The 27,424-nt window shown below is 36.2% G+C and overlaps 1 protein-coding gene across 7 annotated transcripts in view; it reads left to right on the top strand.

Annotated features, from left to right (window-relative positions):
- LOC100744754 (QRFP-like peptide receptor) overlaps positions 1–27,424 on the top strand; it is a 78,810-nt gene that overhangs the window by 16,844 nt on the left and 34,542 nt on the right. For all 7 annotated transcript variants that reach the window (XM_012386184.3, XM_012386200.3, XM_033320982.1 and 4 more), the window contains exons 2-3: positions 3,359–3,752; positions 4,565–4,695. In XM_012386184.3, coding sequence (XP_012241607.1) covers positions 3,623–3,752; positions 4,565–4,695 — 261 coding nt within the window. In that variant the 5' untranslated portion in view covers positions 3,359–3,622. The remainder of the gene's footprint in view (positions 1–3,358; positions 3,753–4,564; positions 4,696–27,424) is intronic.

Raw genomic sequence — 27,424 nt, forward strand, 5'->3', positions numbered from 1 at the left:
TACGAGATACGTAGCGGACATGAATAAGCTCTTTTGTAATAGGCTGAAATACGAATATACTTATACTGTACTATACCATATTATACTTTATTATATTACACTATGTTATATGTAGATTTATAGAAAATTTGACAGAAAATCCACAGAAAAATATATGAAATATTAAAAGTATAGTATTTCCTACAATACGTGGCAAGTAATATAATTTTCTGTCGAAGCCCTATTTGTACAGTTATATTCTCGGAAATATGAATTTGCATAAAAATCTGCTGTCTAATTATGTAGTTCATAGACTTTTTCATATACGATTTTATCATAAATGCATAAAAATCCGTGGCCTAATGACAAATTAATTGTTCTGACTTTACAAGAAAACTCCCTCCCTCGTGTATCGATCAGGAAGATACATGTGTTGACCACTTCTTTATTGTCACTCCGTAATGTTGATTGTTCGATTTTATAAACAAAAGAAGGCAAGCATCCGAGATGAATGTTAATGGCGATAAGGATAAAATATGATACTCGGCTGTGAAGGTAAATTTAGAGAAACTGCATCGACCTTTGATCTTCCATATCAGAAAGTAAATCTTGTACCGTAAATAATAATATACATATAATAATAAAATAATAATAAAGAAAATAATAAAATAATAATAAAGAAAAGATTTTCCCACAGATTATACTGTTCGTACCGTTAAGTTCTTAAGAAAATTTGTTAAGTTTCCTATATTTTATATATGAGCGCTTTAGAAGGCCTATTCAATCGTATCCTTTGTAAATTTCTCATTTCTTTGTTCTACAACTACGCGATTAGGGTTTAATTGCCAAGAAACAATTGGCTTATTTCCATAAGAAGATAGGACAAATAAATTTTGAGGTAAACTTATTCTTCTCTACTCTTCGATTTATGGGGTCGATCGATGTTGCTTCTGGGCGATTCGTATCTTTTTATGAAGTGTTCGATGAAATTGGAGCGGAGATTTTTAATTTGTAAAGCTATTCGTTAAATGACAGAAATTACGGTGCACGTGTAATTTAATAAAAGTCTAAATCCTTTAAATTTTCTTTGAATTACGCTGTGAATTTTGTAGACAGCCGCATGGATAAAGAGGGCAAACTTTTTAATATATCGATAAGATGTTTAAGGAGCTGTCTAAATACTCGCCTAGAGGAAGTTTCGCAGAGTCGAAATAAAATTTCCACGGCGGAGACGAATTTCGATTGCCAATCGATTTAATGAAGCTCGTGAACGAGGTCATGGCTGTGTAACGCGATGCATTTTACGTTTTGACGATTTTAACGGCTCCGTTTTAGCGAAAGCTCGAATCGCGCTTTAATATCGTGCTAGAAATCTCGAAAACAAGTTCCCGAGCATCGTTGCGCCTGCTTCTTTCCTTTTAAACCGAATCGAGGCTGAGAAAACACAGGATGTTCTGTTCCATATTTTCACCACTTCCGTTCCCTTCTTTCTCGAATCTGTGACACAAGCTTACACCGGATGCAGTAACCAGGAAATTTGCGAAATTATGGTGTGCGAAAGTTCGAAAGTCGAGTCTCCTTTCATACCTACAAATTATCTTCGTAATTCAGAATTTTAATAATAATATGAAAATGAAGGATTTGACAAAATCGAAATTTTGATAATGGTTCATTGCTGTTTTTCACGAAATTGTGTTTTACGATTATTCTTACAAGAAATTCATTGTATTAGGCTGCTTCAAAAGTTTCTTTCGTTTTACAAAGAAACAATAGATGCACAACATTTTTTGTTTTATATTATTTTATTGAATTACGTATGATCCATTTTGTTCCAATAGAATCAATAGAACTTGAAGGAACGACCTTTTCGCACGACCTAATATTTTTTCAAGTCACGAAAACAATTATAACAAACAGTTAGATTATAATTTAATTAATTATGAAGCTAAAGAGATAATACTTATAAATAGGCTGCGGGTTTCAATAGATGGAAGAAGTCATCGTTGTGTATATAAAAATGTCTGCTTATAAGAATTTGTAGCGGCACATGAGCTAGAGGACGATTCGAGTCATGTTGTTGTTTTGCCTCGGAGTATCAATATCGTTAGGAAACACGCAATGTAATAATAAATGAACTCCGGGAAAAACAATGTCGCCGCTACGTGCAACCGTCGAACGAATACAAATTTGAATTTTCCGACTCTTCCCAGGCCAGTATAAATAAACGGACGCGATCGTAAGGAAGTCAGTTATCTAGCAGTTATCGATCAGTTATCGACGAGTATCTACAAGTATCTACGGGTATCTATCGAATATCCATTAGCGATCTAATCAGTGATTACACACTGTGATTAACGAATTCTTTAGTACGAGCGTCTTCACGACATTAGCTGTATTTATTAATTTATTTATTATCTCAAATACCAATTTTCTAATAGCAAATTTCTAACTACCAATCCTCTACAATCCTCTACAAATTTCAATAATACGAGGAGATCTAAATTGTCAAAATTTTCATTTATATCACTATGATTTTCATGTAGCGATTCTGTCGAATGTGTTCGACATCTTCTAATCTTGCGTTATATTTTGCTCCTCGAAGAATATACGTGGACATTGCTTGCAAGTGGAATCTCACGGTGGAGAATAATGTAGGCAATTTACGTTGGAAATATATACACAATGGCCATTATGTGGACGAAATTGCAGGGCGGTTTGTGTGTTTAAAGAGACTGCTAATTGTGGCATTCGTAGCTTCTAAACCGAACTCAGAGCTTTCTGTTGAACCAGTTAAAGAGCCTTTCAGCAAACGAGTTATTTGTTTGTGCAGGTTGCTTTAACAGTTAGTTTCTAACTTCACCGCTGGTTACTCGATCGTCTTACTATTTTTATTTGTCGAAATCTAAAACGATCATGTACGTCAACGTTGAGTTACAAGATAACTTAGGATCATATCATGCTACAATATGATGTACAAAATTTTGCTGTCACCCAATATTCGGGTTTTCCATTATCCTTTGATCGAGTATTAAGCAGCCAACAATGAAACAAAAGTCCTCTATGGAAGCTCGCTATACAGATTAAATATATAAAAAGATATTCATTCTTAGAGATTTTAATGATTTTTCCTACAACATATCGATAAAAGCTACTTGTTACGGTACTATAAAATTTGTCCTATTTCTTGTTACACTGTTTGTTGAACTTTTCTACAAGTTCTATATTTTAGTCATCGATAGTTCCGATCTTAAGAACCAAAGTTTCATATTATAAATCGATTGAACGAAAAAACACCGCGAATGAAATGTCACGCGAACGTTGATTCTCGTCTGGAGCTTAATTCAATTCCAAGATTGATTCGATTGTTTTCTTCCTGCAGGGCAAAGATTATGGCAACGTATCAACGCGGCAGTGTCTAAAACCGTTGACGAGGGAAGCATGCGAAGAAAATCGAGCGAAAGAAGATTTCTCGACACGGAAAGGGCGGATTCTCAAGGGATTTCGTTAGAAAGAGTACTGTTGCAAATCGTCAGTACAACTGAGCAAAGTGCTTAAAAGCGTGCACGATGGAAAACGTGCTGATGAGCGATAGACAAGTGGACGCAACCTTTCAAGTGTCGTTGTCAAGAAGTTAATCGTCGCCATGTCGAACCAGACAAATACCACCGATTTTATCGATTACGATCTCAATGAGTCGTTCAGTCACTTCGACTGGGAGGAACTGGCACCCGTTCTCGTCGTCTATTCCCTCACGTTTTTCCTCGGATTAGTCGGTGAGTGAGATGGTACTTTGTCTCGCGGAAAAACCGTCTCGCGGTCTTGTTTCTTTATCCTCTGTTAAGTCGGCTCCAGAAAATCGATCCTTCCCCTTTCTAATAGTCAAATACCATCTTCCGAAGTACCTGGCGAAGAAGGAAACAGGAAAATTGTGAAAAAGATAGCGATATTAAATAAAATATGAAGAAAAGTAGAAATAACAATAAAATGTTTCCAAAATGGATCTAGTGTTTTAGAGTCGTTGAAACATTCGCAACGTTATCATCATTAGTATATAGATACCGGGTTGCCTGGTTTAGCTAGAAAAAATGTTGTTCAATGCGACGACACGATGATTAATTTTATCATCCACTTCCTATTTTGTCACTGCTGTCCACGTGACAGTTATTAGATAGAAACGTACGCCGTGTTATATCATTCAAAGAATTTATCTTAACACTTGTGCGTTGCAATTTTGTACAGTGATGTACAAATATATTTACATAAATTTTGTAAACGTATAAAATTCGCAATTTCTTTCTGCGAAATGTCGCTTTCGCGGAAAAATCGCGGACAAAGAACAGCTAAAAATAGTAAATAGGTATTTCTTAGCTGCGGTAACTCAAGTTTAAGGGATGAAACTTTGACTCGAAGAGCAGCTAAAAATAGTAGATACGTATTTGTATTAAAGTAAAAAAATTAAAATAAAGTAAAATTGTAAAAATTAGTCGACTTCGCCACTGTTTTTCGGTGGAAACTGCTTAGCTTTAGGTAACCTGTTAATTATCTACTTTTGATGAGAACGGTGCAATAAATGGTTTTATTTCAGGAAATGTCGTCATCATCGGTTCGACGCTGTGCCCGAGACTTAGACCTCTACCATCCACACCGACTAATGTCTTCCTGGGTGGCTTGGCAACGGCCGATCTCCTCCTCATACTCTTCTGCATTCCCGTAAAGGTGAGTCCCTTTATCGAATATTCAGTTGACAATTCTAATTCAACAGCACACAAAACGGTGGAGGAGGATTTTTATAAAACTTAAAAACGTGTAATTTTATTTTATCAAGAATCCTAACTCAACAAGTAGACGATAGACAGCAGTTTGTATAGTAAACAGGATTTTGCTGGTAACTGCGATCTACAGAACTGTCACACGTTACCAAGTAATGTTCAATTTTATCGTCTCATGATTTGATCATGTTGTTTTATCAACGACGATTTTGTTATATTTTGAAGAATTTAATTCTATAATAGAATCACAACGTGCAATGTAAACGCGTGATAATCCCTGACCGAATATTAGAACAGATATTCATCGAGGTTCCCCGAAACGTGGAATTGCGGTCGGTAGTTTATTAGTTCGTATCAGAAACGTGCATTAATTCATGGAATTATCAGGCTGTCGTTGCTGATATTTATCATTTAGCACACGCGTTACGCGAGTTTCCTTTATGATACATTGATTTTGATATATATAATATGCATTGTGCAAAGCATTACACTCGTCATCGAGAAACGCTAACTCTGAGCTTTATTTTACTTCCAAACAAATATTTAAAATTACATTGGATTTCGACGTAGTTTCGCTGCGATCGCGTCAAATTGATTTTCTAACCGCTTCATCCCTTGTTGGGACTCGGTATTCGAAGGAGCTTCTTCTGGAAAGATGCGAGTTACGATATGCAACTGGCGGTAACAGAAGAAAAGGCAAAGCCATAATGTCGTTGACATCGCTAGCTTCGCAAGAACTTTCTTTACGAACCGTCCAATTTCTGTCCGAACTTTCGACGAATGAATATTCCTTTGGAAAATGCATTTCTCCAGGACAAGGATAACTAAGTTAAGTCGGTTGAACGGTGAACATCCACATGCAAGTCGGCGATTGGCACGACGCAATGTAAACCTAACGGCGTTCGATTGTTTCGATCATGTAAAGCGTTGCGCTGTAAACCGTTTATGCTCGATTGTTTTAATTGCAACGTTTGATTCGTCGCAGCATCGCGAATTCCGTTGCAAACATTCCGATTCGGTTTATCGAATAGCGAGTTTTCGACAGTGCAGCTTTTGTCGAGTGTGAATACCAATTATTCTATCTCCTCTTCGAGGTTGATTGCATCCGGAAACTGGGTCTCGAGAAGAAAATTACAGGAAACGGGAATGGAGAATACCTCTTTGACCATTGCTTTTCTATCTCTTTTATTTCTGACGTTATGATTGTTTGAACGGGACTTGCTGTTTGTACACGGGATTGTACACGGGAATTTGCTGTTCTTTCGTCGAAATCGCCGCTAATATTGGCTAATCTTCGTATCTTTAGAATTTTCGAGTAAACGCTTTTGAAATATCGACGATAGCGACAGATGGTAAAATTTCATATCGAGAAGGTGGAAGAAATCGAGACACGTTGTCTGGCCGAGATGGTGCACGATCACGCTGTCAAGAAAGCGCCGCGACGTTCTGGCCCGAATGAAAATAAAATCGAATTGTGCCAAGTTCTAAAATTACGTATCCGAGAAACAGCCCAATGCCGAATACACGGCAAGGTGGTTCGCTCTTCTTTTACATCGTTCGGTTCAATTACGTTTTGTCTTAAGCGACTTTATTCGTCCCTTGCCAACATGTTTAATTGCACCGGGTAGTTCGTACGTTTAGGATTTAACCGATTTTAAACAAACTTGGTCAACTGTGACTAGTCGTATCTTTTCTACTGCTTTAGAGAATACATATTTTTCATTTTTTGCGAAGTAAGTCGATAACGAAAGAAATTGTGGTCTGCGAGAGAGATTATTAACAGACTATCGATGCGTATGCATGTTCATATTTTTATAAACGCTAAAGAAATAGAAAATCTAAATGGAGATATATTTCGTTTCCCAAATTTTATAATGATTAGCGCATTCGAATATCTTATGTGTTTTGGAATATTACACACGTATTTATATTTCAATTTTCCATAACTGCATAAACATCCGTAGTCTAATTATTAACTACCTCTTAAAATAGAAAATTCCTAATGGCTTTTCATCATTGCAATTTACATAATCTCGGCATAAGCTACTCGATGTCTCGTCCTTTTAGGTGAATTTTTAACTATCAGGGATCCAAAAATACCAACGTGGATTTAATTGGAACGATCGCTTATAAGGTACATCGTTTGAAGAATTTCCCCTTTGTCGGTTAAATTTCAGCACGAAAAGTACGTAGATTAATCTTTCCCCGCCGCGAGATCTCGAAAGTAATTTTCCAAAGAAACATTTTGCCAGATCTCGTATTCGACCCTTGCTCGTTTTTCACGCACTCTGCTAATTTCCTTCCGCGAGATAAAAATGATCCCTCGACGATACTTCTATTTGCTCGAGAAGGGAATAGGGTTGCCATGGGAAGAGTCGAAGGGGTCACTAGGAAAAGCAGTAGCAGCCCTTTGAAAACCATCTTATTGCTTTATACGTGGCCATGGTTTAACGCGTTAACTACCGCGCGAATTTTATATATTTTAGGAGCCGCAGATTGAAATATACTACGCCACGGATTTTTATGCAAATCCGCAATTTCACGAAAACATTTAAAACAGTATGACCTAGGGAGAATTTTTTTTCACGTATTAAATATTGCAAAGAGTACTGTACTTTGGATTTTTTATATGTTTTTGCATATCACGCGCCTTCTGTGCATTTTTCTACCTTTGTATTTTTCATAATTGCATAAAAATCCACAGTCTAATTGTAACTATTTAATTTTCGAAAGATATTTTCTTCTGACAATGGTACTTGAATCATTCACATTGTCGAACGTTTTTTAATCCACGAAGTTTATGTTATTTTAATTATCCTAAAAAGTTTAATAACGCGGCTCACCGATAATCACGATTGACTGTGGCAGTCAATGTGTTAATTCGGGTGAGTTAGCGAGTTGAATCGCTGACGTTTCGTTGACAGTGTCTTTCGTGTGATTTATTTCTCTTCGTCGTTCGTTCCAAGGGGACGTGATTTAATCTATTATCGGCTCAATTCGAGCCTCTTAGTGTCAATGATACCATCTTGGAATAAAGACGATAGACACATATTCTTGCTGATGTTTCTTGTCTCCTTGAAGAAGATCCTTGATGAAGATCGAGTAGCACCATTCCCTGTTTAGGGAGAATCTGTTTTTTTCTCATCTAGTTGTTTGAGAATAATCGACTAATCTTCTTAATTCTTCGAAACTATGTAAACATTTTTAATACCATTAAGAACAAAGGGCATATTTAGTACCATGAACATTATCATGTTTCTGTTCCATTATCATCATTTTATTTGTTACAGTTGGAGCGATTGGAAAAGTTTAGTGAAATACTGATCTTTGGTAACATTTTGTTTTATTGTATCATAACGACCGCTGCTTTAAGTAATTCGATGATTTATTTCGATAGTCATTATTCAGCAATCAGGTTTTATTGCAATTACACTGCAAATGAAATTTCATTGCACAGAAATTGTTGAATTTAGTCGGAATGCGATCAATTCGAACACTACAATGTGTAACAAATAGGTCTCTAAAATACTAAATAGAACTACCCATTCGTTTACTGACCTCTGGAGATCATAAACCTTTTTGCTTTTCTTATTTGATCGTCAGTTTTGTTTGAATAGAAAATTAGAATCTCTCTCGTTGATTTATGTTTTCGAAATGAAAGTAATGTTTGTTTGTTGTTGCTGCTCGTGAAATATCCACCGGATGCAAGACGAACCTTTGAAGATGTTAATAGCTGACTCCTTCAATCGTTGTTTATCGCTCGAAATGAAGTCGCGGTGTTGTCGGGACCTTATTAAGAAAATATATTAAAAAAGTAGGATGTAAACTGTCCCAGATGGGACTCCGGTATCTTCGTCAAAGTCAATTATTTGACATTTTCGTGAAAAACGTTTCCTCTCGTTGCGTTACTTTCTAAATATCACGTAAATCACACGTTCGTCCCTGTGTATATTAATAATTTATTCCGCGACGTGGACTTCGGTTTATGGTTATTTCGTATCATCATCAACTTCCTATTATTGTATAATTTATTATCACACGTGATTTTACGATTGCGCATGAATTAATTAAGTTTGCATAATGTTACTGCGTACCGCGTTTTTTCCCACTAGTCTGCGTACATCTAGAAAGAAATGTTCATTACGATTCATATCTTTTTTTTCTAAGTTACAGTGATCGATCGCGTCAATTGTAAGATTTTATGTTAATAATCTCACAGTTAAACATCACCTTCGCGATAACGACATGTTCTCAATTTATTGCTCGTTTACAATTAGCGTACGCCATTAACTCTTAACATCGCTATGGAATAAAAACATCGGTTACGAATAAAAATTCCAAGGGTTTGTTTAATAATATTTCTATCGCTATCTACGCTGAGATCGAACAAGCTAAATTATTCGTAGCACTATCGATATCACTATGTTGGTTTCTCGGGGGCGAACGTGTTTGCACTTTGCAGTCTATTTCTTTAGGGAAAGCCTGAAACTAGTCTACCCCGAAGAAGTAGACTGTAACGTCTACGAAAAACGTTGCTGCAAAATGCAAGTGCAAAGTGCAAAGTGCAAAGTGTAAAGTGCAAACACGGTTGCTCCCAAGAAACCACCGATATCGTGGCATATCGTGAAAATGTAAAATATAATATTCTCTTATAGATTTACGAAACAGTCTGGAAGTTAATTCACCATGAGTGGACTACATTTTCCATGAATTTCACGGCTTACTTGGCTGCTAATTCTTAACGGGTTAATCGAATCTAATTATCTTCATATTATCCTTGCACTTTTAAGTAAGTAAAAAAAAAAAGAAAAAAAAAATAGGATTTTACGTCGAAGAAACTAAGCAGGTTACGGTGTGCTCGTTATTAATTCATCGCCCGAAGGTGCGTTTCTTGGTTACGCTGAACCATGGAAAGCAACGCGTTCAATCATTATTATCTATCGCGACATTGTTGGCCGAGTTCGTAGGTCGGTTTTATATTTTACATTAGTCTCGTGTTACTGGCCGAGGAGAAAGAAGAAGAAGGAACACAGTTGGTTGCGAAATAAAAGCAACGACGCGGCAGACGACTGATTTATTCGTTATTCGCGGTAGAAAGGGTATCCTTTTCCTCAGTTGGCTCCCATTTCCCTCGTGGAGAAGACATAATGTACTGAACGTTAGCTGGCAACGAAGGCAAAAGGACATTCGTGCGATAGAATGGCGATCTCTGTAGAAAAATACTCGTTTCAAGACAAAAGCAGTTTCTAGCAGTTCAGCGAAGAGGATTTAACAAGAATCGATATTTATGTATGAATGGAAATGGTTTATATAATATTTTATATAATATCTTATTTACTTGTTAGACGTTAATTGTTTGAGACAGTTGGATCCACAGAAATGATCAATATTTTATTTAATTTACCTTTCGATGAAAATTTTTATGACTGCGAATGGTTTGCAACATTTTTCTTAGTCGTTGAAGATTCATCAGAAGTAGTTCAATTTGGGACTGTCTGAAATATTTCGTATCTGTAGAAACGTTGAATATTTCATGATTACAGTGGTTCAACTTTTATAACAAGCTACAACTTTATTGCTCTAGCATTCGCTTTTCTCAGAATCCTTGATTCTGAAATTTACCACAGGAGTTTAGGCGTAAGCAATAAGAAGGCGATTTCTCTAGAAAGGTCGAGGAAATTTAAAATCAAAGAGTTTTCGTCGAATCAGTTTTCGATCCAATAAAACTTTTCGCCATGGCTGTGAACGTTGCATCGCGTTTCGCTTAGCTGTTAAAAAATTCGTCGGAAATATTGGAATTTGGAATAATCTGAAATCATTAAATTCACAGAAATGTTAAATCTTTATAATGTTTTAACTTTAATAGCGAGATGAAACTCCGCTTTTATCTTTCTTAGAATCCGCGATTCGGAAACTTGCGCGCGGTTAGGCGCAAGTTATACGCGCATGGGTTCATTTGAAACGTAATTTTAGTCGATCCATGAATCCGGTTGTAACCCCGTTTCGAGCAACCACTTTTCATAGATATTATTACGCACGAACGTAGTTCTGGCTCGGGCCAGAAAATTGACTGTAATTTCTGTCAATAGAATTGGATTGCTTTCGTGATACGGTGGTCTAGGCACGATAAAACGTCAAAGAATTCCTTCCTGAGAACATAAACGAACGAAACGTTACCAAACAAATTACAAATTCTTCGCCGAAGATAAATAATTCTGTTCTACTTGAAAACCAGTGCCTCAATGATGCGCTTGTTAGAATAAGCGCATCGATGCGTGATGCAGCTTTTCACCTGCTTGACGCAGTACAGCTTGTATATTACGTAGTTGGTGATATTATTCGGAGTGTAGCTGGTCTCGAAATTAGCAGGAAAGTAAAACATAAATCCCGGCGAAAATAGGTTTCCTCGCATCTCGATAGGGATATTTTGCCTAGTGTGTCGCGTAGGTCACGTATGTTCGATACTACGCGTGAATGCGTCATCTAATTGAATAATATTCCCAGAAGTTAGACGCGTCTCTACCGCCCACGTATCACTGAGAATCGTATCATATATATTCACGATATCTTTGAGAAGCATAAATTTTATAAAATACGCGTTATATCCAATATCGTGCGTTACGAAATTATTTACAGTGGATTATCCGGATTTATCTGAGTTTAGATATTTACTAGAGCAAATTACATGAACATAGACCAATTAGAAATAACGTAATGAGAAAAGAATGAGGGTTGAGTAGGGAAATATTTTTTGAAACCAAATCGATAAAGCATAATCGAATTGGCATAAACAAAGTGTACATGAATTTATAAAATTCAATGGTTGCACAGATATTTCTCCCTTGGAAATCGAAGTATCGATATTCAACCATATTCCAACGACCATAATGGGAATTTTCATTCATCCGCAATGTAATCACGTAGAAATATATGGAGGCGTTGTAAGTTGAATTCCAATCGGAATCCGACAATTTTTAATCCTACAACGTTATTTATGTTTGTGTTATCTGAGTTACAGATTTTCCAGATTTTGAGATTGTCCACGAGTCATCGTAAATGATACAAAAACATTTAAAGGTGTAATAGTATGCTTACAGAAGTTAAAACTCTCTCTAAAAAGGTATTCATGAAACTTGTAAAAATTGCGAATTGGTATAAAAAATAAGGCGAGGAATTTTAGTTATTTTTGTCTACAAAAAAAAAAAACCATTTGTCATGATCGACCGATGTACTGAATTTCATCGGCAGTGATAAACGATGTTATTAAAATTCTGCTCTAGACAAAACCGTCGTCAGCTGTTAGTGATGCCTGTTCATTTTTATGGTACACACTTTATCGACGTTTCGTCTAGTTTAATGGTGACCTGAATATACTAGGAGCAACAGGTACGTATGCCAGCGATGTCAGTCAATCTGCTAGGTAGTACGTTTTAATCTGATAATCTATTATAAACTAATGGTTTTCCGTTTGCACATTGTTTCGTACTTTTATTTTTAGAAATCTTCGAATACTCATTTAGAATATTTATTAATAATCAATGTTTACAATACATCTGTCAATATGTCTGTGCGCGAAAACATCATTAATAATGATAAATGTCAGCGATAAATGAGAAAGCAAGATATTCCTAGTTAAATGCTCGTCACCATAATACAAAACAATAACATAAATTAAAAATATGGACTACAACGAAGTAGATATAACATAGAAAACTTATTTGCATAGCAAAATAATTTTGCAAATACAATAGCGTTCCATAGCTAAATAACTTTGTAAATATAGGTTAGAAATTAAATTCCTTTCAGGTATTCATGAATGAAACCACGCGTGGCTGTTTATCGAATGAATGGCTGACCATACACGGACCTTTACTACTTACATGCTTCGCATCCTACGCATATTATCGATTTTCAATTTTGCCGTTTGGTCTTTGTACCAGGCTCTGCACCTACCTTTATCTTATTTCAAGAACTACGTGTGCATTCTTCACGTTCGTAGCCTTTTCTTCGGATGATTTCGAAAGGGAAGTCGAATCTCGTGTTTCTCAGCCGTAATTTTCCTGCACAAACTTGGAGTACTTGTCCTTTCTTATTATTACCTGGTATTAGAAGTTTGCGGAACTTCGTGTTGTCGCAAGAAAAGCTCGTACATTAGGAAAGATTTTCTTTCACTCATCGAGTTCCCAAGTAGAATGGGACTCCTGGGAAAAGTTATTCGTGCTCGTATCAAGTTCCAAGGATATTATTGGTCAGTTGTTCCAAATCGAACAAAGATACGTTCGTTCTGCCTTCTGTCATTGATCGATCGAAAGTGCACTTCCTGTATTCGGTGATTTTCCTCGAAGATTATTCAATGACCGATCAAAGAAAGCTAAAAAATTTCTATTTGCTTATACTATTATAGTAACGTTTGTATTAGAAATTCTTTGGCAGGTTAGTAATAATCATTTTCAAAAATGATAATTTTTCGCCGTCTATTCTTCCAACGAATCTGTAAACTCAGCTCACACGTTTTAACATTTAGCGCGAACTATACTTTGGGAATCTATGGCCTATTCTATCTATTTACTTTTGCAAGCAACAATTATTCATTGCTCTTTCATTCCAGTTTTATATCTCGAGTTTTATATCTCAAGATAATTTCTATTCGAAATTATCTTGATACATTTTAGGGAAAGATAATATAACACTTCGTTTCTTTGTAAGGTAATTTGCTTTCCATAGTGTTCACAATTCAAAATAGTTTCAGCTTGTTTAATTTGTTCTTTTCTCACTGACTTTCAATTAGTATTGGTAAGGTATAGATGTTCAATAATTTCGATTAAGTTATCTCATGTCAAAGTGTTTAAATATGTTTCGTGCTCCTCATTGCGTGAAACGTAGACCGAGAAACAAAATTCAGAGGACCCAGCTCCTTTTCTTATTCCGTAGCGATTCCAAAAATTTACTCAGCAGTATAATCTCAGAAGAGTAAATTTTTAACACGTTCGAGCGGAATTATGGAAAATATCTTTCCTCGTGCAACCGCGTCGTCAATAGGAAATTTTTAAGTTTACGGGAATTGTTCGCGCCGATTACGTGGATAGTATAAAACAGTTTTGTTCGATGAAATGTTTTTGATACTTTCTCTGACGATCGAACCCGGCGGTGTTTCAAAGATTTTCGAATACGATCGTGTACATTGTCGATGAAATGTGAAAATCGCTTTCCCTGGTTGGATTAAAAAGCTAAATGTTGCTCGCGGAACAGAGTTTTCAGTGTCCTCTTGGCAGACGGTGCTGGCATCGTGACAAGCGTTTGAAAATCACGACCCTGCGGAAGTTTTTTGTTCCTCTGTGAAAAATCGCTTGCTACGTTTCGTCAAAAATAAAATCGTTATTTTTGTGGATCGACTTTCCGTTGATACAAACAGCTAAAATGTTTCGCCGTGAGTATTTTTCCGTTCGAAACGAAATGTCTATAGCGAACTATTCTGTAAAAAAAGAAACAGCATGGTTTCTCTTTCATCGATAAACTCGTCATGCCAAACGTATTTTTGTTTTATTTTTTGATTAGACACCATGCCCCCCTGTGTTTCCAGGCAAATAAGAAGCAATCGGAATCATCTGAAAGTATAAATTCGATGCTACGAAACAGTCGCTAGGGAACGATATCTAGCGCGCGTTCTTCCTTTTATACGAATCTTTGTCGTCTGAAAAGGAAACGATAAAACGAGTCGGTCGGTAGTTAGGAAAAAGGAGTGACGTTAAAGGTGACGTGAAACGAGGCAATCGTTGTATTGACAGTAGGCAAAAAGGCAATAGACTCGAGAGGATCGATAGCGCAGGAAGTAGCAAATGTAGTCGGAAATTTAACGTTTATTTTCGTTGATGCTCTTAACAGCCTGTAGATACGATACGATCGTATATTTTTTACAATCCACTCGAATATATATTTTAAATTGGCGACATTTCTTTTAACGTTTCTTTCGAAGGTTAATATAAATTTAATAGCCGCACGGGGATATATTTCTTTTAAAAAGAGATCACACTTCTTCAACGGAAAAAGTTTAATATATCTGTCGGTGGTTTTAGAATACTTTCAATTGCCTGTTGGAACCTCAGACCTTTGAGAATTCCCTGATAAAAGATATAAGGAAGTCTGATGGAAACTTCGTTTGCTCTGCAAAAGTGTATAAAGTAGCATTAACCCTGTGAGTTCTCACGAAAATAACCAAACGCGGTCGTTTTTCCTTTCCTTTGTCCTCTTTTAGATCTTTCCTATTCTACAGATAATTAATTAAATAATTTCTTCTCGTTTGGTTCTAGCGTTACGAATGTTTATGCATTTATGGAAAATTGAAAGGTTAAAATTTAATAAAAAGTCATTGCGGAATAATTGGAAGTTAATATTCGTCGATTATGAAATTATCGCGTTAATAAATCAAATGCAAAATCTTCTTTTCGTGATTAATTATGACGAGTTTTAAAACTTTCCTCCCAAGCGCTTGGATCATCATCTGTACCATCACCTGGACCATCACTATTGCCATTTATTTCAGCATTTTCAGCATTTTCTTCTTGTTCTGGTTTCTTAGGTTTTGTACGATGATGTTCAAATCTCATAAGACCTCTTGCATTTGCAGACTCAACCAATATATTCTGAGAGTATAAATCCACTCTAAATGGACTAGTATATAAAATAACTTTGTTTTCTCCACTTGTTATAGTTATATGGTCTGTAGTTTTTTCAATTAAATTTAATTTAGATACATGTGGTTGATCCTGAAGAGCATATTCAGGCTCATATCTGTCACGTAATGGATTTTTTTTAATTGATATGAAGTCTAAATGTATTATCCTTTAATGCAGTTAATTGCAATATATAAAGAACTCTTGTAATGCTTCTATATATGTTTTGTTCGTGATTAATTATAATTAGTAAATAATTGGAAGTTGATATTCATCAATTATTAAGTCACTTATACTGATGAATCAAATCGAAGATCATCAAAATTTTATTCGGGTGATTATCTCCGACTGATAAATACAATTATTAAAATAATTGTATTTTAACATTTATCAACCGCATTAAATTACCATGTTTCGTAATCAGGTTCAAAATCTTCTTTGACCTACTTTTTTGGCCACATCGTTACATTATATCTTGAAACGAATGTTTCTCATGAAAGACAGTCGCCTTTGCAAAGGATGCTTCTCATTTGCTTCCTGTCTCTGTATTCATTTGCTATTCACTGATCGTCACTTACAAATACGCGGCAATTTATCGTATGTATCATCGTTCCGTGAGAAATCGATGCTAGAAGGCAAGTCGCTCTGAACTTGTCGTTTTGTGGATTCGTTGTTCGCAAGCAGAGAAACGACACGGATGTTCGTCCTACTTTCTACTCGATCATTATGGCAATTCGCGACGAGAACTCCCCTTGGTCTGTCCTCTTTAACTCTCTCTCTTTCTCTCTCTCTTTCTTTCTCTCTCTCGCGAAGAAGTCGCAACTTTCAGTACCTTTGAAAAACGAACTTCTTTGTTATCTCAAAATATCTCATTTATAAAGACTTTATGCACTTTCTAGATATAGAAGAATGTAGGAGAAAGACAGAAGGCGCAACCTTTAAATACGTTATTTCCTAATGTAATATAAAACTTTTTGAAAGTTTCAATTTATGTGCCGCGAGATGATGAAAATGTAACTTTAAAAATTCATTTCAGTTTTCTTCATTTTTTTAAAATGGAAACGGAATGTACGATCCGTTTTTCATAGATACTCGACATTAAACGTTATATTTGACGTTAACATAAAATTACACTTTATACAATATAACCTTTATTTTAATTTCTCTGGTAAAAATTTCATATTTTATGTAATTATGGGATTTCACTCTGCAAAGTCGTAAATCTTCCGTGCGTCCAAATGGAACAGGCGGTTCTTATTTAAATATCATTGTAAGATTTATTAAAGGGCCAGAGAGGAAATATCTTCGCGAATTATATTAAATAGATGTTTCACGAATAGAGGATTGATTTTCGGCGAAAGTAATTAAGCCATAGAGGGAATTGCGGACACATTTCGTCTGAACTACATCGTATTATACTACTTGCGCGATGCACGTATACGCTGGAAATTTCCAAACATCGTGCAGTACAAGCCAGGAGTGTTCTTGGCAAATCGCTTTGAGAATTCATTAAGGAGAAACCCTGTCGTATTTGCCCGGTTATTCTCTTGTTCCTCTAGGTATTTTTCCGAGTGGTCGAACTTGCGTATGGATGTGACATTTTGCCATCAGTTTATGGTTTAATCTCGCCAGTTCTTAACATACTTTAACTCCTATATCCTGAGTTTTAACGTACTTTAAAATACGTACTTCGAATATTTTGCATTTTATGATCTCAAACTTCACGTATTTTAAAGTTTTACGCCATCGTTTAACTCTTTTGTGAAAGAATTTTCGGACTTATTTTTATTCGAATTTATCAACGTGATACTAAGACATTCGGAAGTTAAATCGATCAATTCTATTTTTTAAGAAATTCTCAAGTTTAGTCCTGGAACATACGATTAATGGTCAATTTATTTTCAATGTATGATCAGCGTTTATCCCGTCTATAATTATGAAAGTTAACAAATCCTGTATTAGACCGATAAAAGATGGAAAAATCTTTCCCTCTTCGAGAAACAAAACTCTTGACGCGAAAGAGTTTCAATGTGAAAACTTTAGAGTCGTCGATCGATGGTAACAGAAATTTCCAGATTGAAAAGGGGGTTAACGCTGAAAATTTCTATAAATTTCAATATATAACGATCAATAATATTTAATGGAACATTATAAACTACCTAATCTTGCGTTATAATCTCTTCGCGATCTTTTAACAAATCAGCTAATAGTAATAAATATTTTATAATTCGACGCGTACAATCTAAGACCCATAAAAAGGAAAAATGAAATTATTCCGAAAGAACTCTGAATTAAAATCATTTCTATGTTTCTATCCGACTATCCGTATTAATGTTGTGAATAAATGTTTCCCATTAGAAGTTTCCCCTGGGAAATCTGTCGGTTAATTATTATTTCATCCTTGCAAGCTTATCAGTATCGTGCTGGTAATACAATATCTTGCATCAGGATTCATTAATTTCTCCCGTTAATTAACCTGTGGGTTTAGAATCGATTATCTGTTAAAGAGTCGAGTAAATATTAGTCACGGTAGATGCGTCGAATTCTAACCCGGTTAATCTTGGTGTGTATTAAAGCTTGTGGTTTAATGCATCGGTTATGACTATGTATAATGTGTACTTAGATCGAACCTGTGCCTTGTTTATGTTCTACGAGCGCAGGTAACAACGCGGAATTTACCTCGTAGATTGCTCTTTAAACGCGAAAATATCCTCGCGATCGTAACTGAATAAATTTTTTCTCATACGTTCGAATGAGAAAAGATCGGTTGGCCGTTGAAAAATTGAAAATAAGAGACAAGGTTCAAGCTCGAATCGTTTCCACTGTTCGAGTTTTGCTCCTTAGAGAATCGAATGTCCCCTCGAAACTTTCGCCTTGGTCCTTACAACTTCGAACAAAGGAGATTTGACATAGAGATCGAACTTCGAGATTTTCCAATTTATAACATTGGGCCGATCAACTGTATATTTTAATAGACGAACGAAATTTTAGTAGTTGTTTCTCTTTGGGTTTCAAAGTGGTCGATAGAATTTGGAGAACGATAGAACTCGAATTATCAGAAAACTAGCAACGAAATGATCGATTATTGGAAGATCGATTGAATAGAAACGTTAAGAATGGTAATGGAATAGAAGTTGAGAGATATTTTTATTGAAAATTTTGCATAATCCCTGCATTTGTTTTGAAGGGAAGAAATGTAGTCCGTGTAATAAGAGGTGTGAAATTGTTAGATCGAACTGGATTATCAAATGCAATTTTAACGAACATCTCCTGTCACGCTTACGAACTCCATCGGAAGCAACAAAAATGTTAGTGTTTTACTCTGGTCGTACAGACAACCCACTGTATGTGTTCATACGTGGATTCAAATCAAACTATGCTATATGTAGATTTAGATCAAACTGTGCGATATGTACATTGAGATCAAACTATGCAATACATATGTAAATTCAAATTAAATTGCGAGCTGTGAATGCGTGCACGCGTTCCATACCATGTAATTGAATATTTTCTTTCTCTCGTACAAAGCTTATAGGTAGTACACAGAGAAGAGCAAAAGGGAGTTTATGGAATAAGAAGAAATACCACGATTTTATAAAATGGATTTATATTTAAATAAGAGAAACGAATAAATATCATTTATACCGCAGGAGACTGTTACCAAGGTGGTGAAAAATAGAAAATAAAATTCATACCGCTGCTTATGCTTCATAATTCGTTGCCACGTGAAATATTTCGGTGGAGAGAGAAAAATATCGAAAGAGAATATTTTCTCTCGTGGTCGTGTTTTTACTTTCACGCGAATGGTGCTGCTCTCGAGCCACGAGATTCAACGTTACGAATTATCGGACAATTGTTCTACTACGAAGACGCAGATACATTCCACTCTACACGCATGCGTGTGTTGCAGTTTGTTAGCGTGGCATTGTTATACAACACTATGTACATGACATATATGTGCCTGCGGGTTACACGTATTACCATGCTGCCTTTATCAAACTGAAGTCTACTTGTTTTAGCCTGCTATATTTTGGGGGATAAATACGATGCCAAAGGAATTGCAAATAATTTTTTAGCCGCTGGCGAAAGTATTCGAATACTCGTAGAGAACTTTTATCGATATGTTTTATCGCATACTGTACGAAACATTTGGAAATTGGGACGCACGCGAGCAACACATATACAGTGATAGTCAAAAGTGAATATACGTCTTGAAGGCACGAAATTGATTCGGAAGTATATATGTTAAGCGTTCGTGTATCGAAAGGTCGTAATTCGTGGAAGAAAAATTGCGATTGTAAAATCTTGAACAGAGATCCTATATTAAGGACATTATGCAGCTTTTACGCGACACTAAGAGAAAAGTGGATTTTTGACGTAAAGAAAATTATTTCTCAATTTTATCGACATTTCTGTCGAGTGCTTCTATATAAGTATTTGATTTTTCATTTGTTAGTGGCAGAAGCTTTACGACGAGGACATGCAGTCTTTTACGGGATATTCTTTCCACTCTGGCGAGAGGAAGCGAAAGTAAGACATTACGTTGGTGCAACAAAAGGGTAGTTCGATATGAGCCAGATGATTCTGATATATGGGTGCTTTCACGGGGTTGAAAAGCGAGACGTTGCAATCTTCAGCCTTGACAAAGCTTCGGGAAATTCAAACGATCCGCCAAACTTTGTATACGAAGATAAGCACAGATATGATAAGTACATTTTTGTTGACTCGCTGATTTGAAAGTCGAGATTGACTCACTTTGTGACTAATTAGAAGAATTTTTATATGATTAAAAATTAGAATTTAATTTATATATGCGTCGTTAGAAATTGAGATGAATCCTTGAAGATTAGGTTCAAGGATATGAGCCTTTTTAAAAATAGCTGACAGATCGGCCAAGTTTTATGGGAGGGGAACAATTTTTAATTCAAGCAGTATTTTAATATCTTCGATGCTGCGATGAAGAAACACGCGTTTAACTTCAAAACTAACTTTCAATACAGACAATTTTGATAATATGCAAAACGTCACGTCGGGCGACACTCTATCTAGACCAGGCCACCCACCGCGGGTAAGATGGGAACCAGATGTCCGTTATTCCTTACTGCGTATACTCAATAGTCTTAAGGGCCCACCGTAAATCTCAGGAATTTGCTAGCTAAGGTCCTTCAGACCCAAAAAATATCTTTCTTCTAAATCACTTTCTAAAGATTGTGTACCACGGCTTAACACGGGAAAGTTAGGTTTTCTCACGAGGGCGGCTAGATCCTGTCTAGCCCACCAACCTTCGTTTATCCAATCAGAAGCAATGTATACTGCCCTCACTTTCCTGACCAAAAATGTCATGAACAAATCCGATGATCCCATGCGCTAGACACACCCATCGCTAGCTTTCCTCCGACACAGCATCGGCACGGTAAATTACTTATTCTACAACGTTAGAATAGTCAACATGTCAGTTCTTTTCTTCCTATTGCTACGTCAACTATAACAAAAACTCTACGAGCCTTGATCTTCTATCAGCAACGAATATTGTGTCAGTGTATCGCATCTCTATACGCTAAATCATTGTCGACGATATATAAAATAAGCAACGGTGTAACTTAAGTGTTAAAAATATAAATTTTATAACCCTGTTAATCGCAGTGTTATACCCTCTCAACCACCCCTATTATCTTAACGGAAATCAGGGGATCGATCAACTCGTGGTGTCGATTATTATAATCGTAACGGGAATTTACGACTCCCGTTGACGCGTTTCCTCGCGATTGTGCCTCCCCGCGATTGATCGAAAATACACAAAATGTGACTCGTTACGTTCTTCTCCGACGATCTTCACGTGAGAAGCATCGTCACAAACGAAGGAGATTATCTGTCCTGTCAGTGGTGCAATATTTATGGTATTTCTATTCGTCTTTATAGGAGACGATTTTAAGAGAATTTGGTCTTCTGTTGTGAGAGAATCCTCATGGTTTTCAAGACTCGAATACCTTATACGATTCGATAGCAGTTTTGGATTCCGGGATCAGGTTATAAAGTTTGATTGCAAATGGTTACCCTCCAGAGGATTCCCCGGGGATCTTTAAACTCGATGACAGTCGTTGTGCCCAATAAAATGATTACAGTGGCGGATATTATACGAGACAGTAGACATTGCGAAGGGCGTCGACGAAATAATATTGAAACGAGAAAATGTAAATTTGGTGACAGGAAAATATATTCATCTCTGTCGAGTATTAAATGTTAGATTCATGGGAAATTTAATGATTATTAATTTTAATAAAATCCGTCTCGTTCGAGCACATCTGACAGATCAGCGATTATTATAAAATAATTTATAGAATTACTCATTATCTCTCTTCTGTGACTTTTCGTTATTAAATACATTTTTCCCCAACTGAATGTTACGAAATTCCAATTGCTGCAAAATTTTTGCATTCAATTCTTCAACAACGTGGAAAACATTGGCCGTGATACGTTACGTCACGTCGTTCTTATATTTTTAGTGACGATCTAAGTTTTTTTAGAGCATTCTATGGGGCGAAACCCGTGGGATATCCGGTGAAAAAGTCCGCGGATGCTTCGATAAGAGTCCATTCGTATTCCGTCGAAAGGAAAATGGTGAATACGATGACCCGTGACCCTCTGGAGAGAGTGAGTGTTCGATATTGCTGCTTTTTTTGCCAGGAATAGATCGCTAGGAGGTAGTAGGTGGAGAAATTACACGGTGATCGTTCGCTGGAATTGGATTTTGCTAATCTTATCGCGCTGTCTTTGCAAATTTCAAACACCAGACAATTCACGTGGAAGTTCCCTTAACAACGAGTTTTTTCGAACTATATTTTTCAAACTTTTTACCAAATTTTCCAAAATTCCCAACTTTTTCATTAAATTCGCGATTTTTCATTAATTTCTCAATTTTTCCAAATTTTCCATTAATCTCTCGAAACTATTGATTTTTGTACACTTCTGTTTCTTGACATCAACGTTAAAATTATTTTTCCTAGAAAGTTTTAAACTCGATACAAAACAAAAAAAAAACACACTCATCGTAAACACAGCAGATTAAGGAAACTTTATATTCATAAAGAAAATTACGAAACTAGAAGCGTAGGTCGATAGGTTACGCGCAGCGTGGCAAAAATTCACGAATGCTTTTCATGGGACGTACTGCAACCTTTCGTGGGTGCATTCCATCAGAAAGTTTCGAAACGTGAAACGGAGATCGATGTCAAAAGGGTAACCGGAGTACCAAGAATAGAGACACCAGAAATTCTCGAGGGCGCCGATGAGATATTCTATCCTCGTTTGCACTCCAGCTTGCAACTAATCGATTCCAGAAAGTGGATTGGCATGGTGTAGGAATATTTTGTTAGACCAACATAGCCAGGCCGTAGACATACGCGTTACTAAAATACACTGCCGACCAAAAACATTAAAAGATTTGATAATATTTCGTACAAGTAGAATCCGTTCCAGCCTTCTTATTTTCTACTTATTTTATGATAAATCTCTCGTTTTATCCTAATGATATAAAATAACGAAGGCATGAGAATTATTAGAGCTTTTTAACGAAGACAAGTTGATCTTCCAATATTTGTATCTGACAGTGTATAGAGTTCTTTTAAAGATACTTAATCTTTTCTTTCTTTTTAGAACAGCTCTCGAGATGACGTGAAAAAAGGGTTTCGTTAAAAGTGGATGGGCAAAAATAACGTATATGCTCAGCTCTTTGTCCGAGGATCGAGGAAATGAGCATGTACAGAAGAGGGAACTACAGTTTCGTGGAATTTTTATTAAATCCCGAGAATCTCGATGCCCGAGTCTTTTTCTTAAAATTAGAAGAGACGAATGTCTTTGTTACATCAGAGATTTATTCTTGCAACGGTGATTTCTATTTTACAGGGAATCTTAACATCGCGGATTAACCGCGCGACGAATGGTTATCGCGCGAGAATTTGTTTTCGGAATGTTATTGTCACATATAGATATGTTGACTACGATTCGTATCTCTTCTAAACCGACAAACGACTGATCGTTCGGGTATCGCTTTAATTTGTCGCTTTCTATAAGACGAACGTTTCGTTTGTACGAAAAAAAAAAAATGTATTTTCAGTGTTGCAACGCAGGTTTTGTTGAAAAATGCCTGACGAATAACTCTATGAAAGGTCGTACAAATATAAAAAGTTGCCAACGTGACGATTTATGATTACAAATTTGATATATCCATTCAACAGAGGCATTTTGGTTTGCTTCAGGGATTGTTCGATTACAACCGTGAAATTTGCACGAAAAAGGAAATTCGTCGCTCCAATCTCGTAATACAAGTTGTGTTGTTTGTTTGACAAATAGAAGCATAAAAGTTCGTAAAAATATTCGGTCGCAGCATGACGCTTCATGGTTAAAAATTTGATTTACAGCGATTTAACAGAGCCATTTTTCTTTCCTTCAGATTGCATTTTGAAATTTATCGCAAATTTTAGTTAAACGTCTCGTGGCGATTGTAAATTTGATACAGCCATTTAACAGAGTCATTCTTCTTTTCTCATAGAGATTGCACTTTGAAATTTGTCGTAACTTTTAGTTAAACGTCTCACGGTGACTCCAAACGTAAAAGTAAAATACGCGCGTCAAGGAGAAGAAATATCGTTTACGTCATAAAAAGCATTGGGATTCTTTCGTCGACGTACGACGATGTCTAATAACATGTCGTCTTGGGTTTTCGTAAATCAGATTTCATCATTCTCTCGAGAACACACGATGACAGACGTGATTGTGAAACAAATATTAAATTCCATGGTTCTTTTCATGTAGACGTTCGAGAAGAAATATGAAAAGTTATTCTTTCTGATTTCCAATACTCTCCTATTTTATTTCCAATTTAATTTCGAGTTTTTTCCGACGAAATTTCTTATTTTCACTTGCAATTGTAATTTTTTCCTTTCACATTTCTTCCATCTGATATAAATGAAGTTGGAAGAGGGAAGTTGTCGTAAACTTATCGACCGTACACGAGTTCGAAAATATCATGAAAGGAGCACGTAAACTCGTCCATTGTGCGATCAAATTTATTCGTAAAGAACTCGGTCTATACATTTTTGCATGCACATATACATCCTTATTTCCTCTGAAAATATTACTAGTTTAAGCTGATTCTTGTAAGCTATGGCGAATGGAGGCACGTGCACAAGTGCATCCGTGACATGCATAGTATTGAGATTTAGACAAGTTGCTCTTGAAGTTTCTTTAGTCAAAGTACCGTGCAAATTGTTCCTTTATAATCGGTTTTATCTGTTGCCTGTACGTGTGAAATGTGTTCTAATTTATGAGGATCAGTGTCTCGTATGAAAGAAGGTACACACGGGGAAAATCTTAAGTTTCTTTAGAAAAAGAAACTTAAAAGAAAGTGTTGATTTTTAACTAACAGTAAAAGTAAAATTTTTCTTAATGAAGTGAATTGAAATGAAATTTAAAACATTTAATTAATGCAAAGCAGATATTTGAGTTTATAACGTAGTAGCGAATAAACAGGAAAATGTTTATTCGTATATTCAACTAATTATATCATATATATTTTATTTCCATTTTTCTTTTATAACGTAGAGATTTAAAAATATATTTCTACTCCGAAGCATTATAAATAGAAACTGACTTTCAAATTTTTATTTCGAGTAATATAATATAATGTTTATTTTACACGTATTAAAATGTTCATTTGCAACAAGATATGGAATAGTCTCGAAGTTGATTCGCATAAATCGTAGAACAATTGAATCGTTGTTTCTTGAATAATATATCGCGCAAGTAGCATCGTATGTATGTTGATGGAAAGCGTCAAGTGCAGAGAGCGTCAGTTTTCAGAAGAATTTTTTACTCTTCTGATCGACGTGTGGTCACTGTGTCGTCTGTTATCTCGTTCGATATAAATGTCAGCTGAGAAGCATTATCGAACATCTGATTTATGACAGAGCTTAGCCACTGCCGATCGGTCTTCTGGCGTCCGTGATTTTTCACATGTAACGTTATCACGATGAGAGTTTCACCATGTATAGCAGCAACGATGATACAGAGTATAGAGAGATACTAAATTAAAGCATCGAGTAGCAGCATTGATTAATACAGTCATATCTAGAGTTATCGGTACATAGTATTTTATTACTCCCAACAAAGGGTAAACCAAGACTCTAAACAGTATTTTATAATTGAAATTTTTAATTTAACGAGGGATCGATATAATTAATATTTACATTTATTCGTTAATTTATGGCGTACTCGACAACAAATACCGCCACTCGACACTAACTTCTACCGCATGACGATAGCGCAGTAGTTAGCGCCTTAGGTTACGAACGTTCGGGACACGGGTTCGAATCCCGGCGCTCGTAGTCCTATTTTTCTTTCACGCATATAAATTAGAAGAAAAATAACAGTACCCCCAGCAGCAGGCGTCATCTACAGCCAGCATATCTATATACAATCATCAGGGACACAACTACACCTCAAATTTATATTAGTATCTTGCTTACATGTATTACGCTATTGAATCAAGTGTGGGTAAAAGTTTTCAATCGCTGCTTAAATTGAAGAATTTGAGAGTTAGCTTCAAAGAGAAGAGTCACAACTGATCTCAACTTCGTTATGAACATTATTAGTAGTTACAAATTTACAAGAAACAAGTTAAAAGCGATTCTGTTACAGAAACCATTATAGCGTATGATATGTTGTATATTCATATATCCAATTTTACGCATTAACCGAGGATTGCTTTTACAATCCATTCGTTCTGACGCTATTATAAACTTCACCATATCTTCTTCAATGGATTATAAATACAACGACGAGTATTCCGAACGTAGAAACACAGTAAAATTATCACAGGTGCGGATTTATTCATGTGTGGTTGGTTAGTATTTTTCGATGGTAGTCTGCCGGAATTAAAATTGTTTTCTCTCGGTTAATAGTTATCCCGTGGACAGAGTGTAATTTGCTGTCCCTTTATTTACCCACTGAACATGATCGCTTTACTGTTTCTCCTTTACCTTTACCGAATGTAATTTCTATGGAAAACTAATTAACGCAGAAATTTGCAACGAACCGTTTGCCTTTCTTTTACACGGTGATACGTACGCCACGCGTGTTTGATGGATACCGATTTTACATTGTGTCCGTTGTAAACTCGACGTGCGAACGCTTTCCATCGTGAACAATATAACATCGGTGTACAGTGTGCACATACACCAGCGATATAGGTACTGGCGTATGAAAGGGGCCTTATTACGAACACAAATTTGCTTTCTGAGCGACGATCGCGAACGAATTACAATTAGTTGATTTGATAGAATTTAATAGAATTCCCAAAGGAGCGAGTAGTTTCGTCAAACACAAAATTCCATTTAAGGCTGGATGCACACGAGCGACATTTTACCGTCCGAACCCGCTGCTACCATATGTCTTTCTTTGTTTTCCTATCAAGAACAACAAAGATAGACATATGGCCACAGCGGGTTCGCGCGGTAAAACGTCGCTCGTGTGCATTCAGCCTTAGAGTGCAAACATTGTTGGGAAATTACGTCGTTGTGAACTGCATTAAGATATTTTAAGAACGTTTGAAGGGTTTTCTTAGTGTAACCACAGACGAGTTAATCAATAGCGTAAGGCTACCCTCAGACTATCAATATATATCGTCGATATATCAAGTTTCTCAACTAAAAGGATCAATATGTATTGTCGATGTGATGTTATCAATATTTATTGACAAACCATATTTTCGTTGAGAACTGAGGTATGTGTAGTTGTCGTTCGTGATACAAGTAGCTGCTGGCTGAAGACGTAGACGTCGCTATAAGCTACTGCTGCTGCTTTCTTCTCATTTAGGTACCATGGAAGAAAAATCGGACTACGGGCGTCGGGATTCAAACCCGGGTCCCGAACGTCCGTAACCCAAGGCGCTAACCACTGCGTTCGGTAGAAGTTAGTGTCGAGTGGCGGTATTTGTTGTCGAGTGCCGCC

This window comes from Bombus impatiens, unplaced genomic scaffold (genome assembly GCF_000188095.3).
Source record: "Bombus impatiens unplaced genomic scaffold, BIMP_2.2 scf_0027, whole genome shotgun sequence".
NCBI lineage: Eukaryota > Metazoa > Arthropoda > Insecta > Hymenoptera > Apidae > Bombus > Bombus impatiens.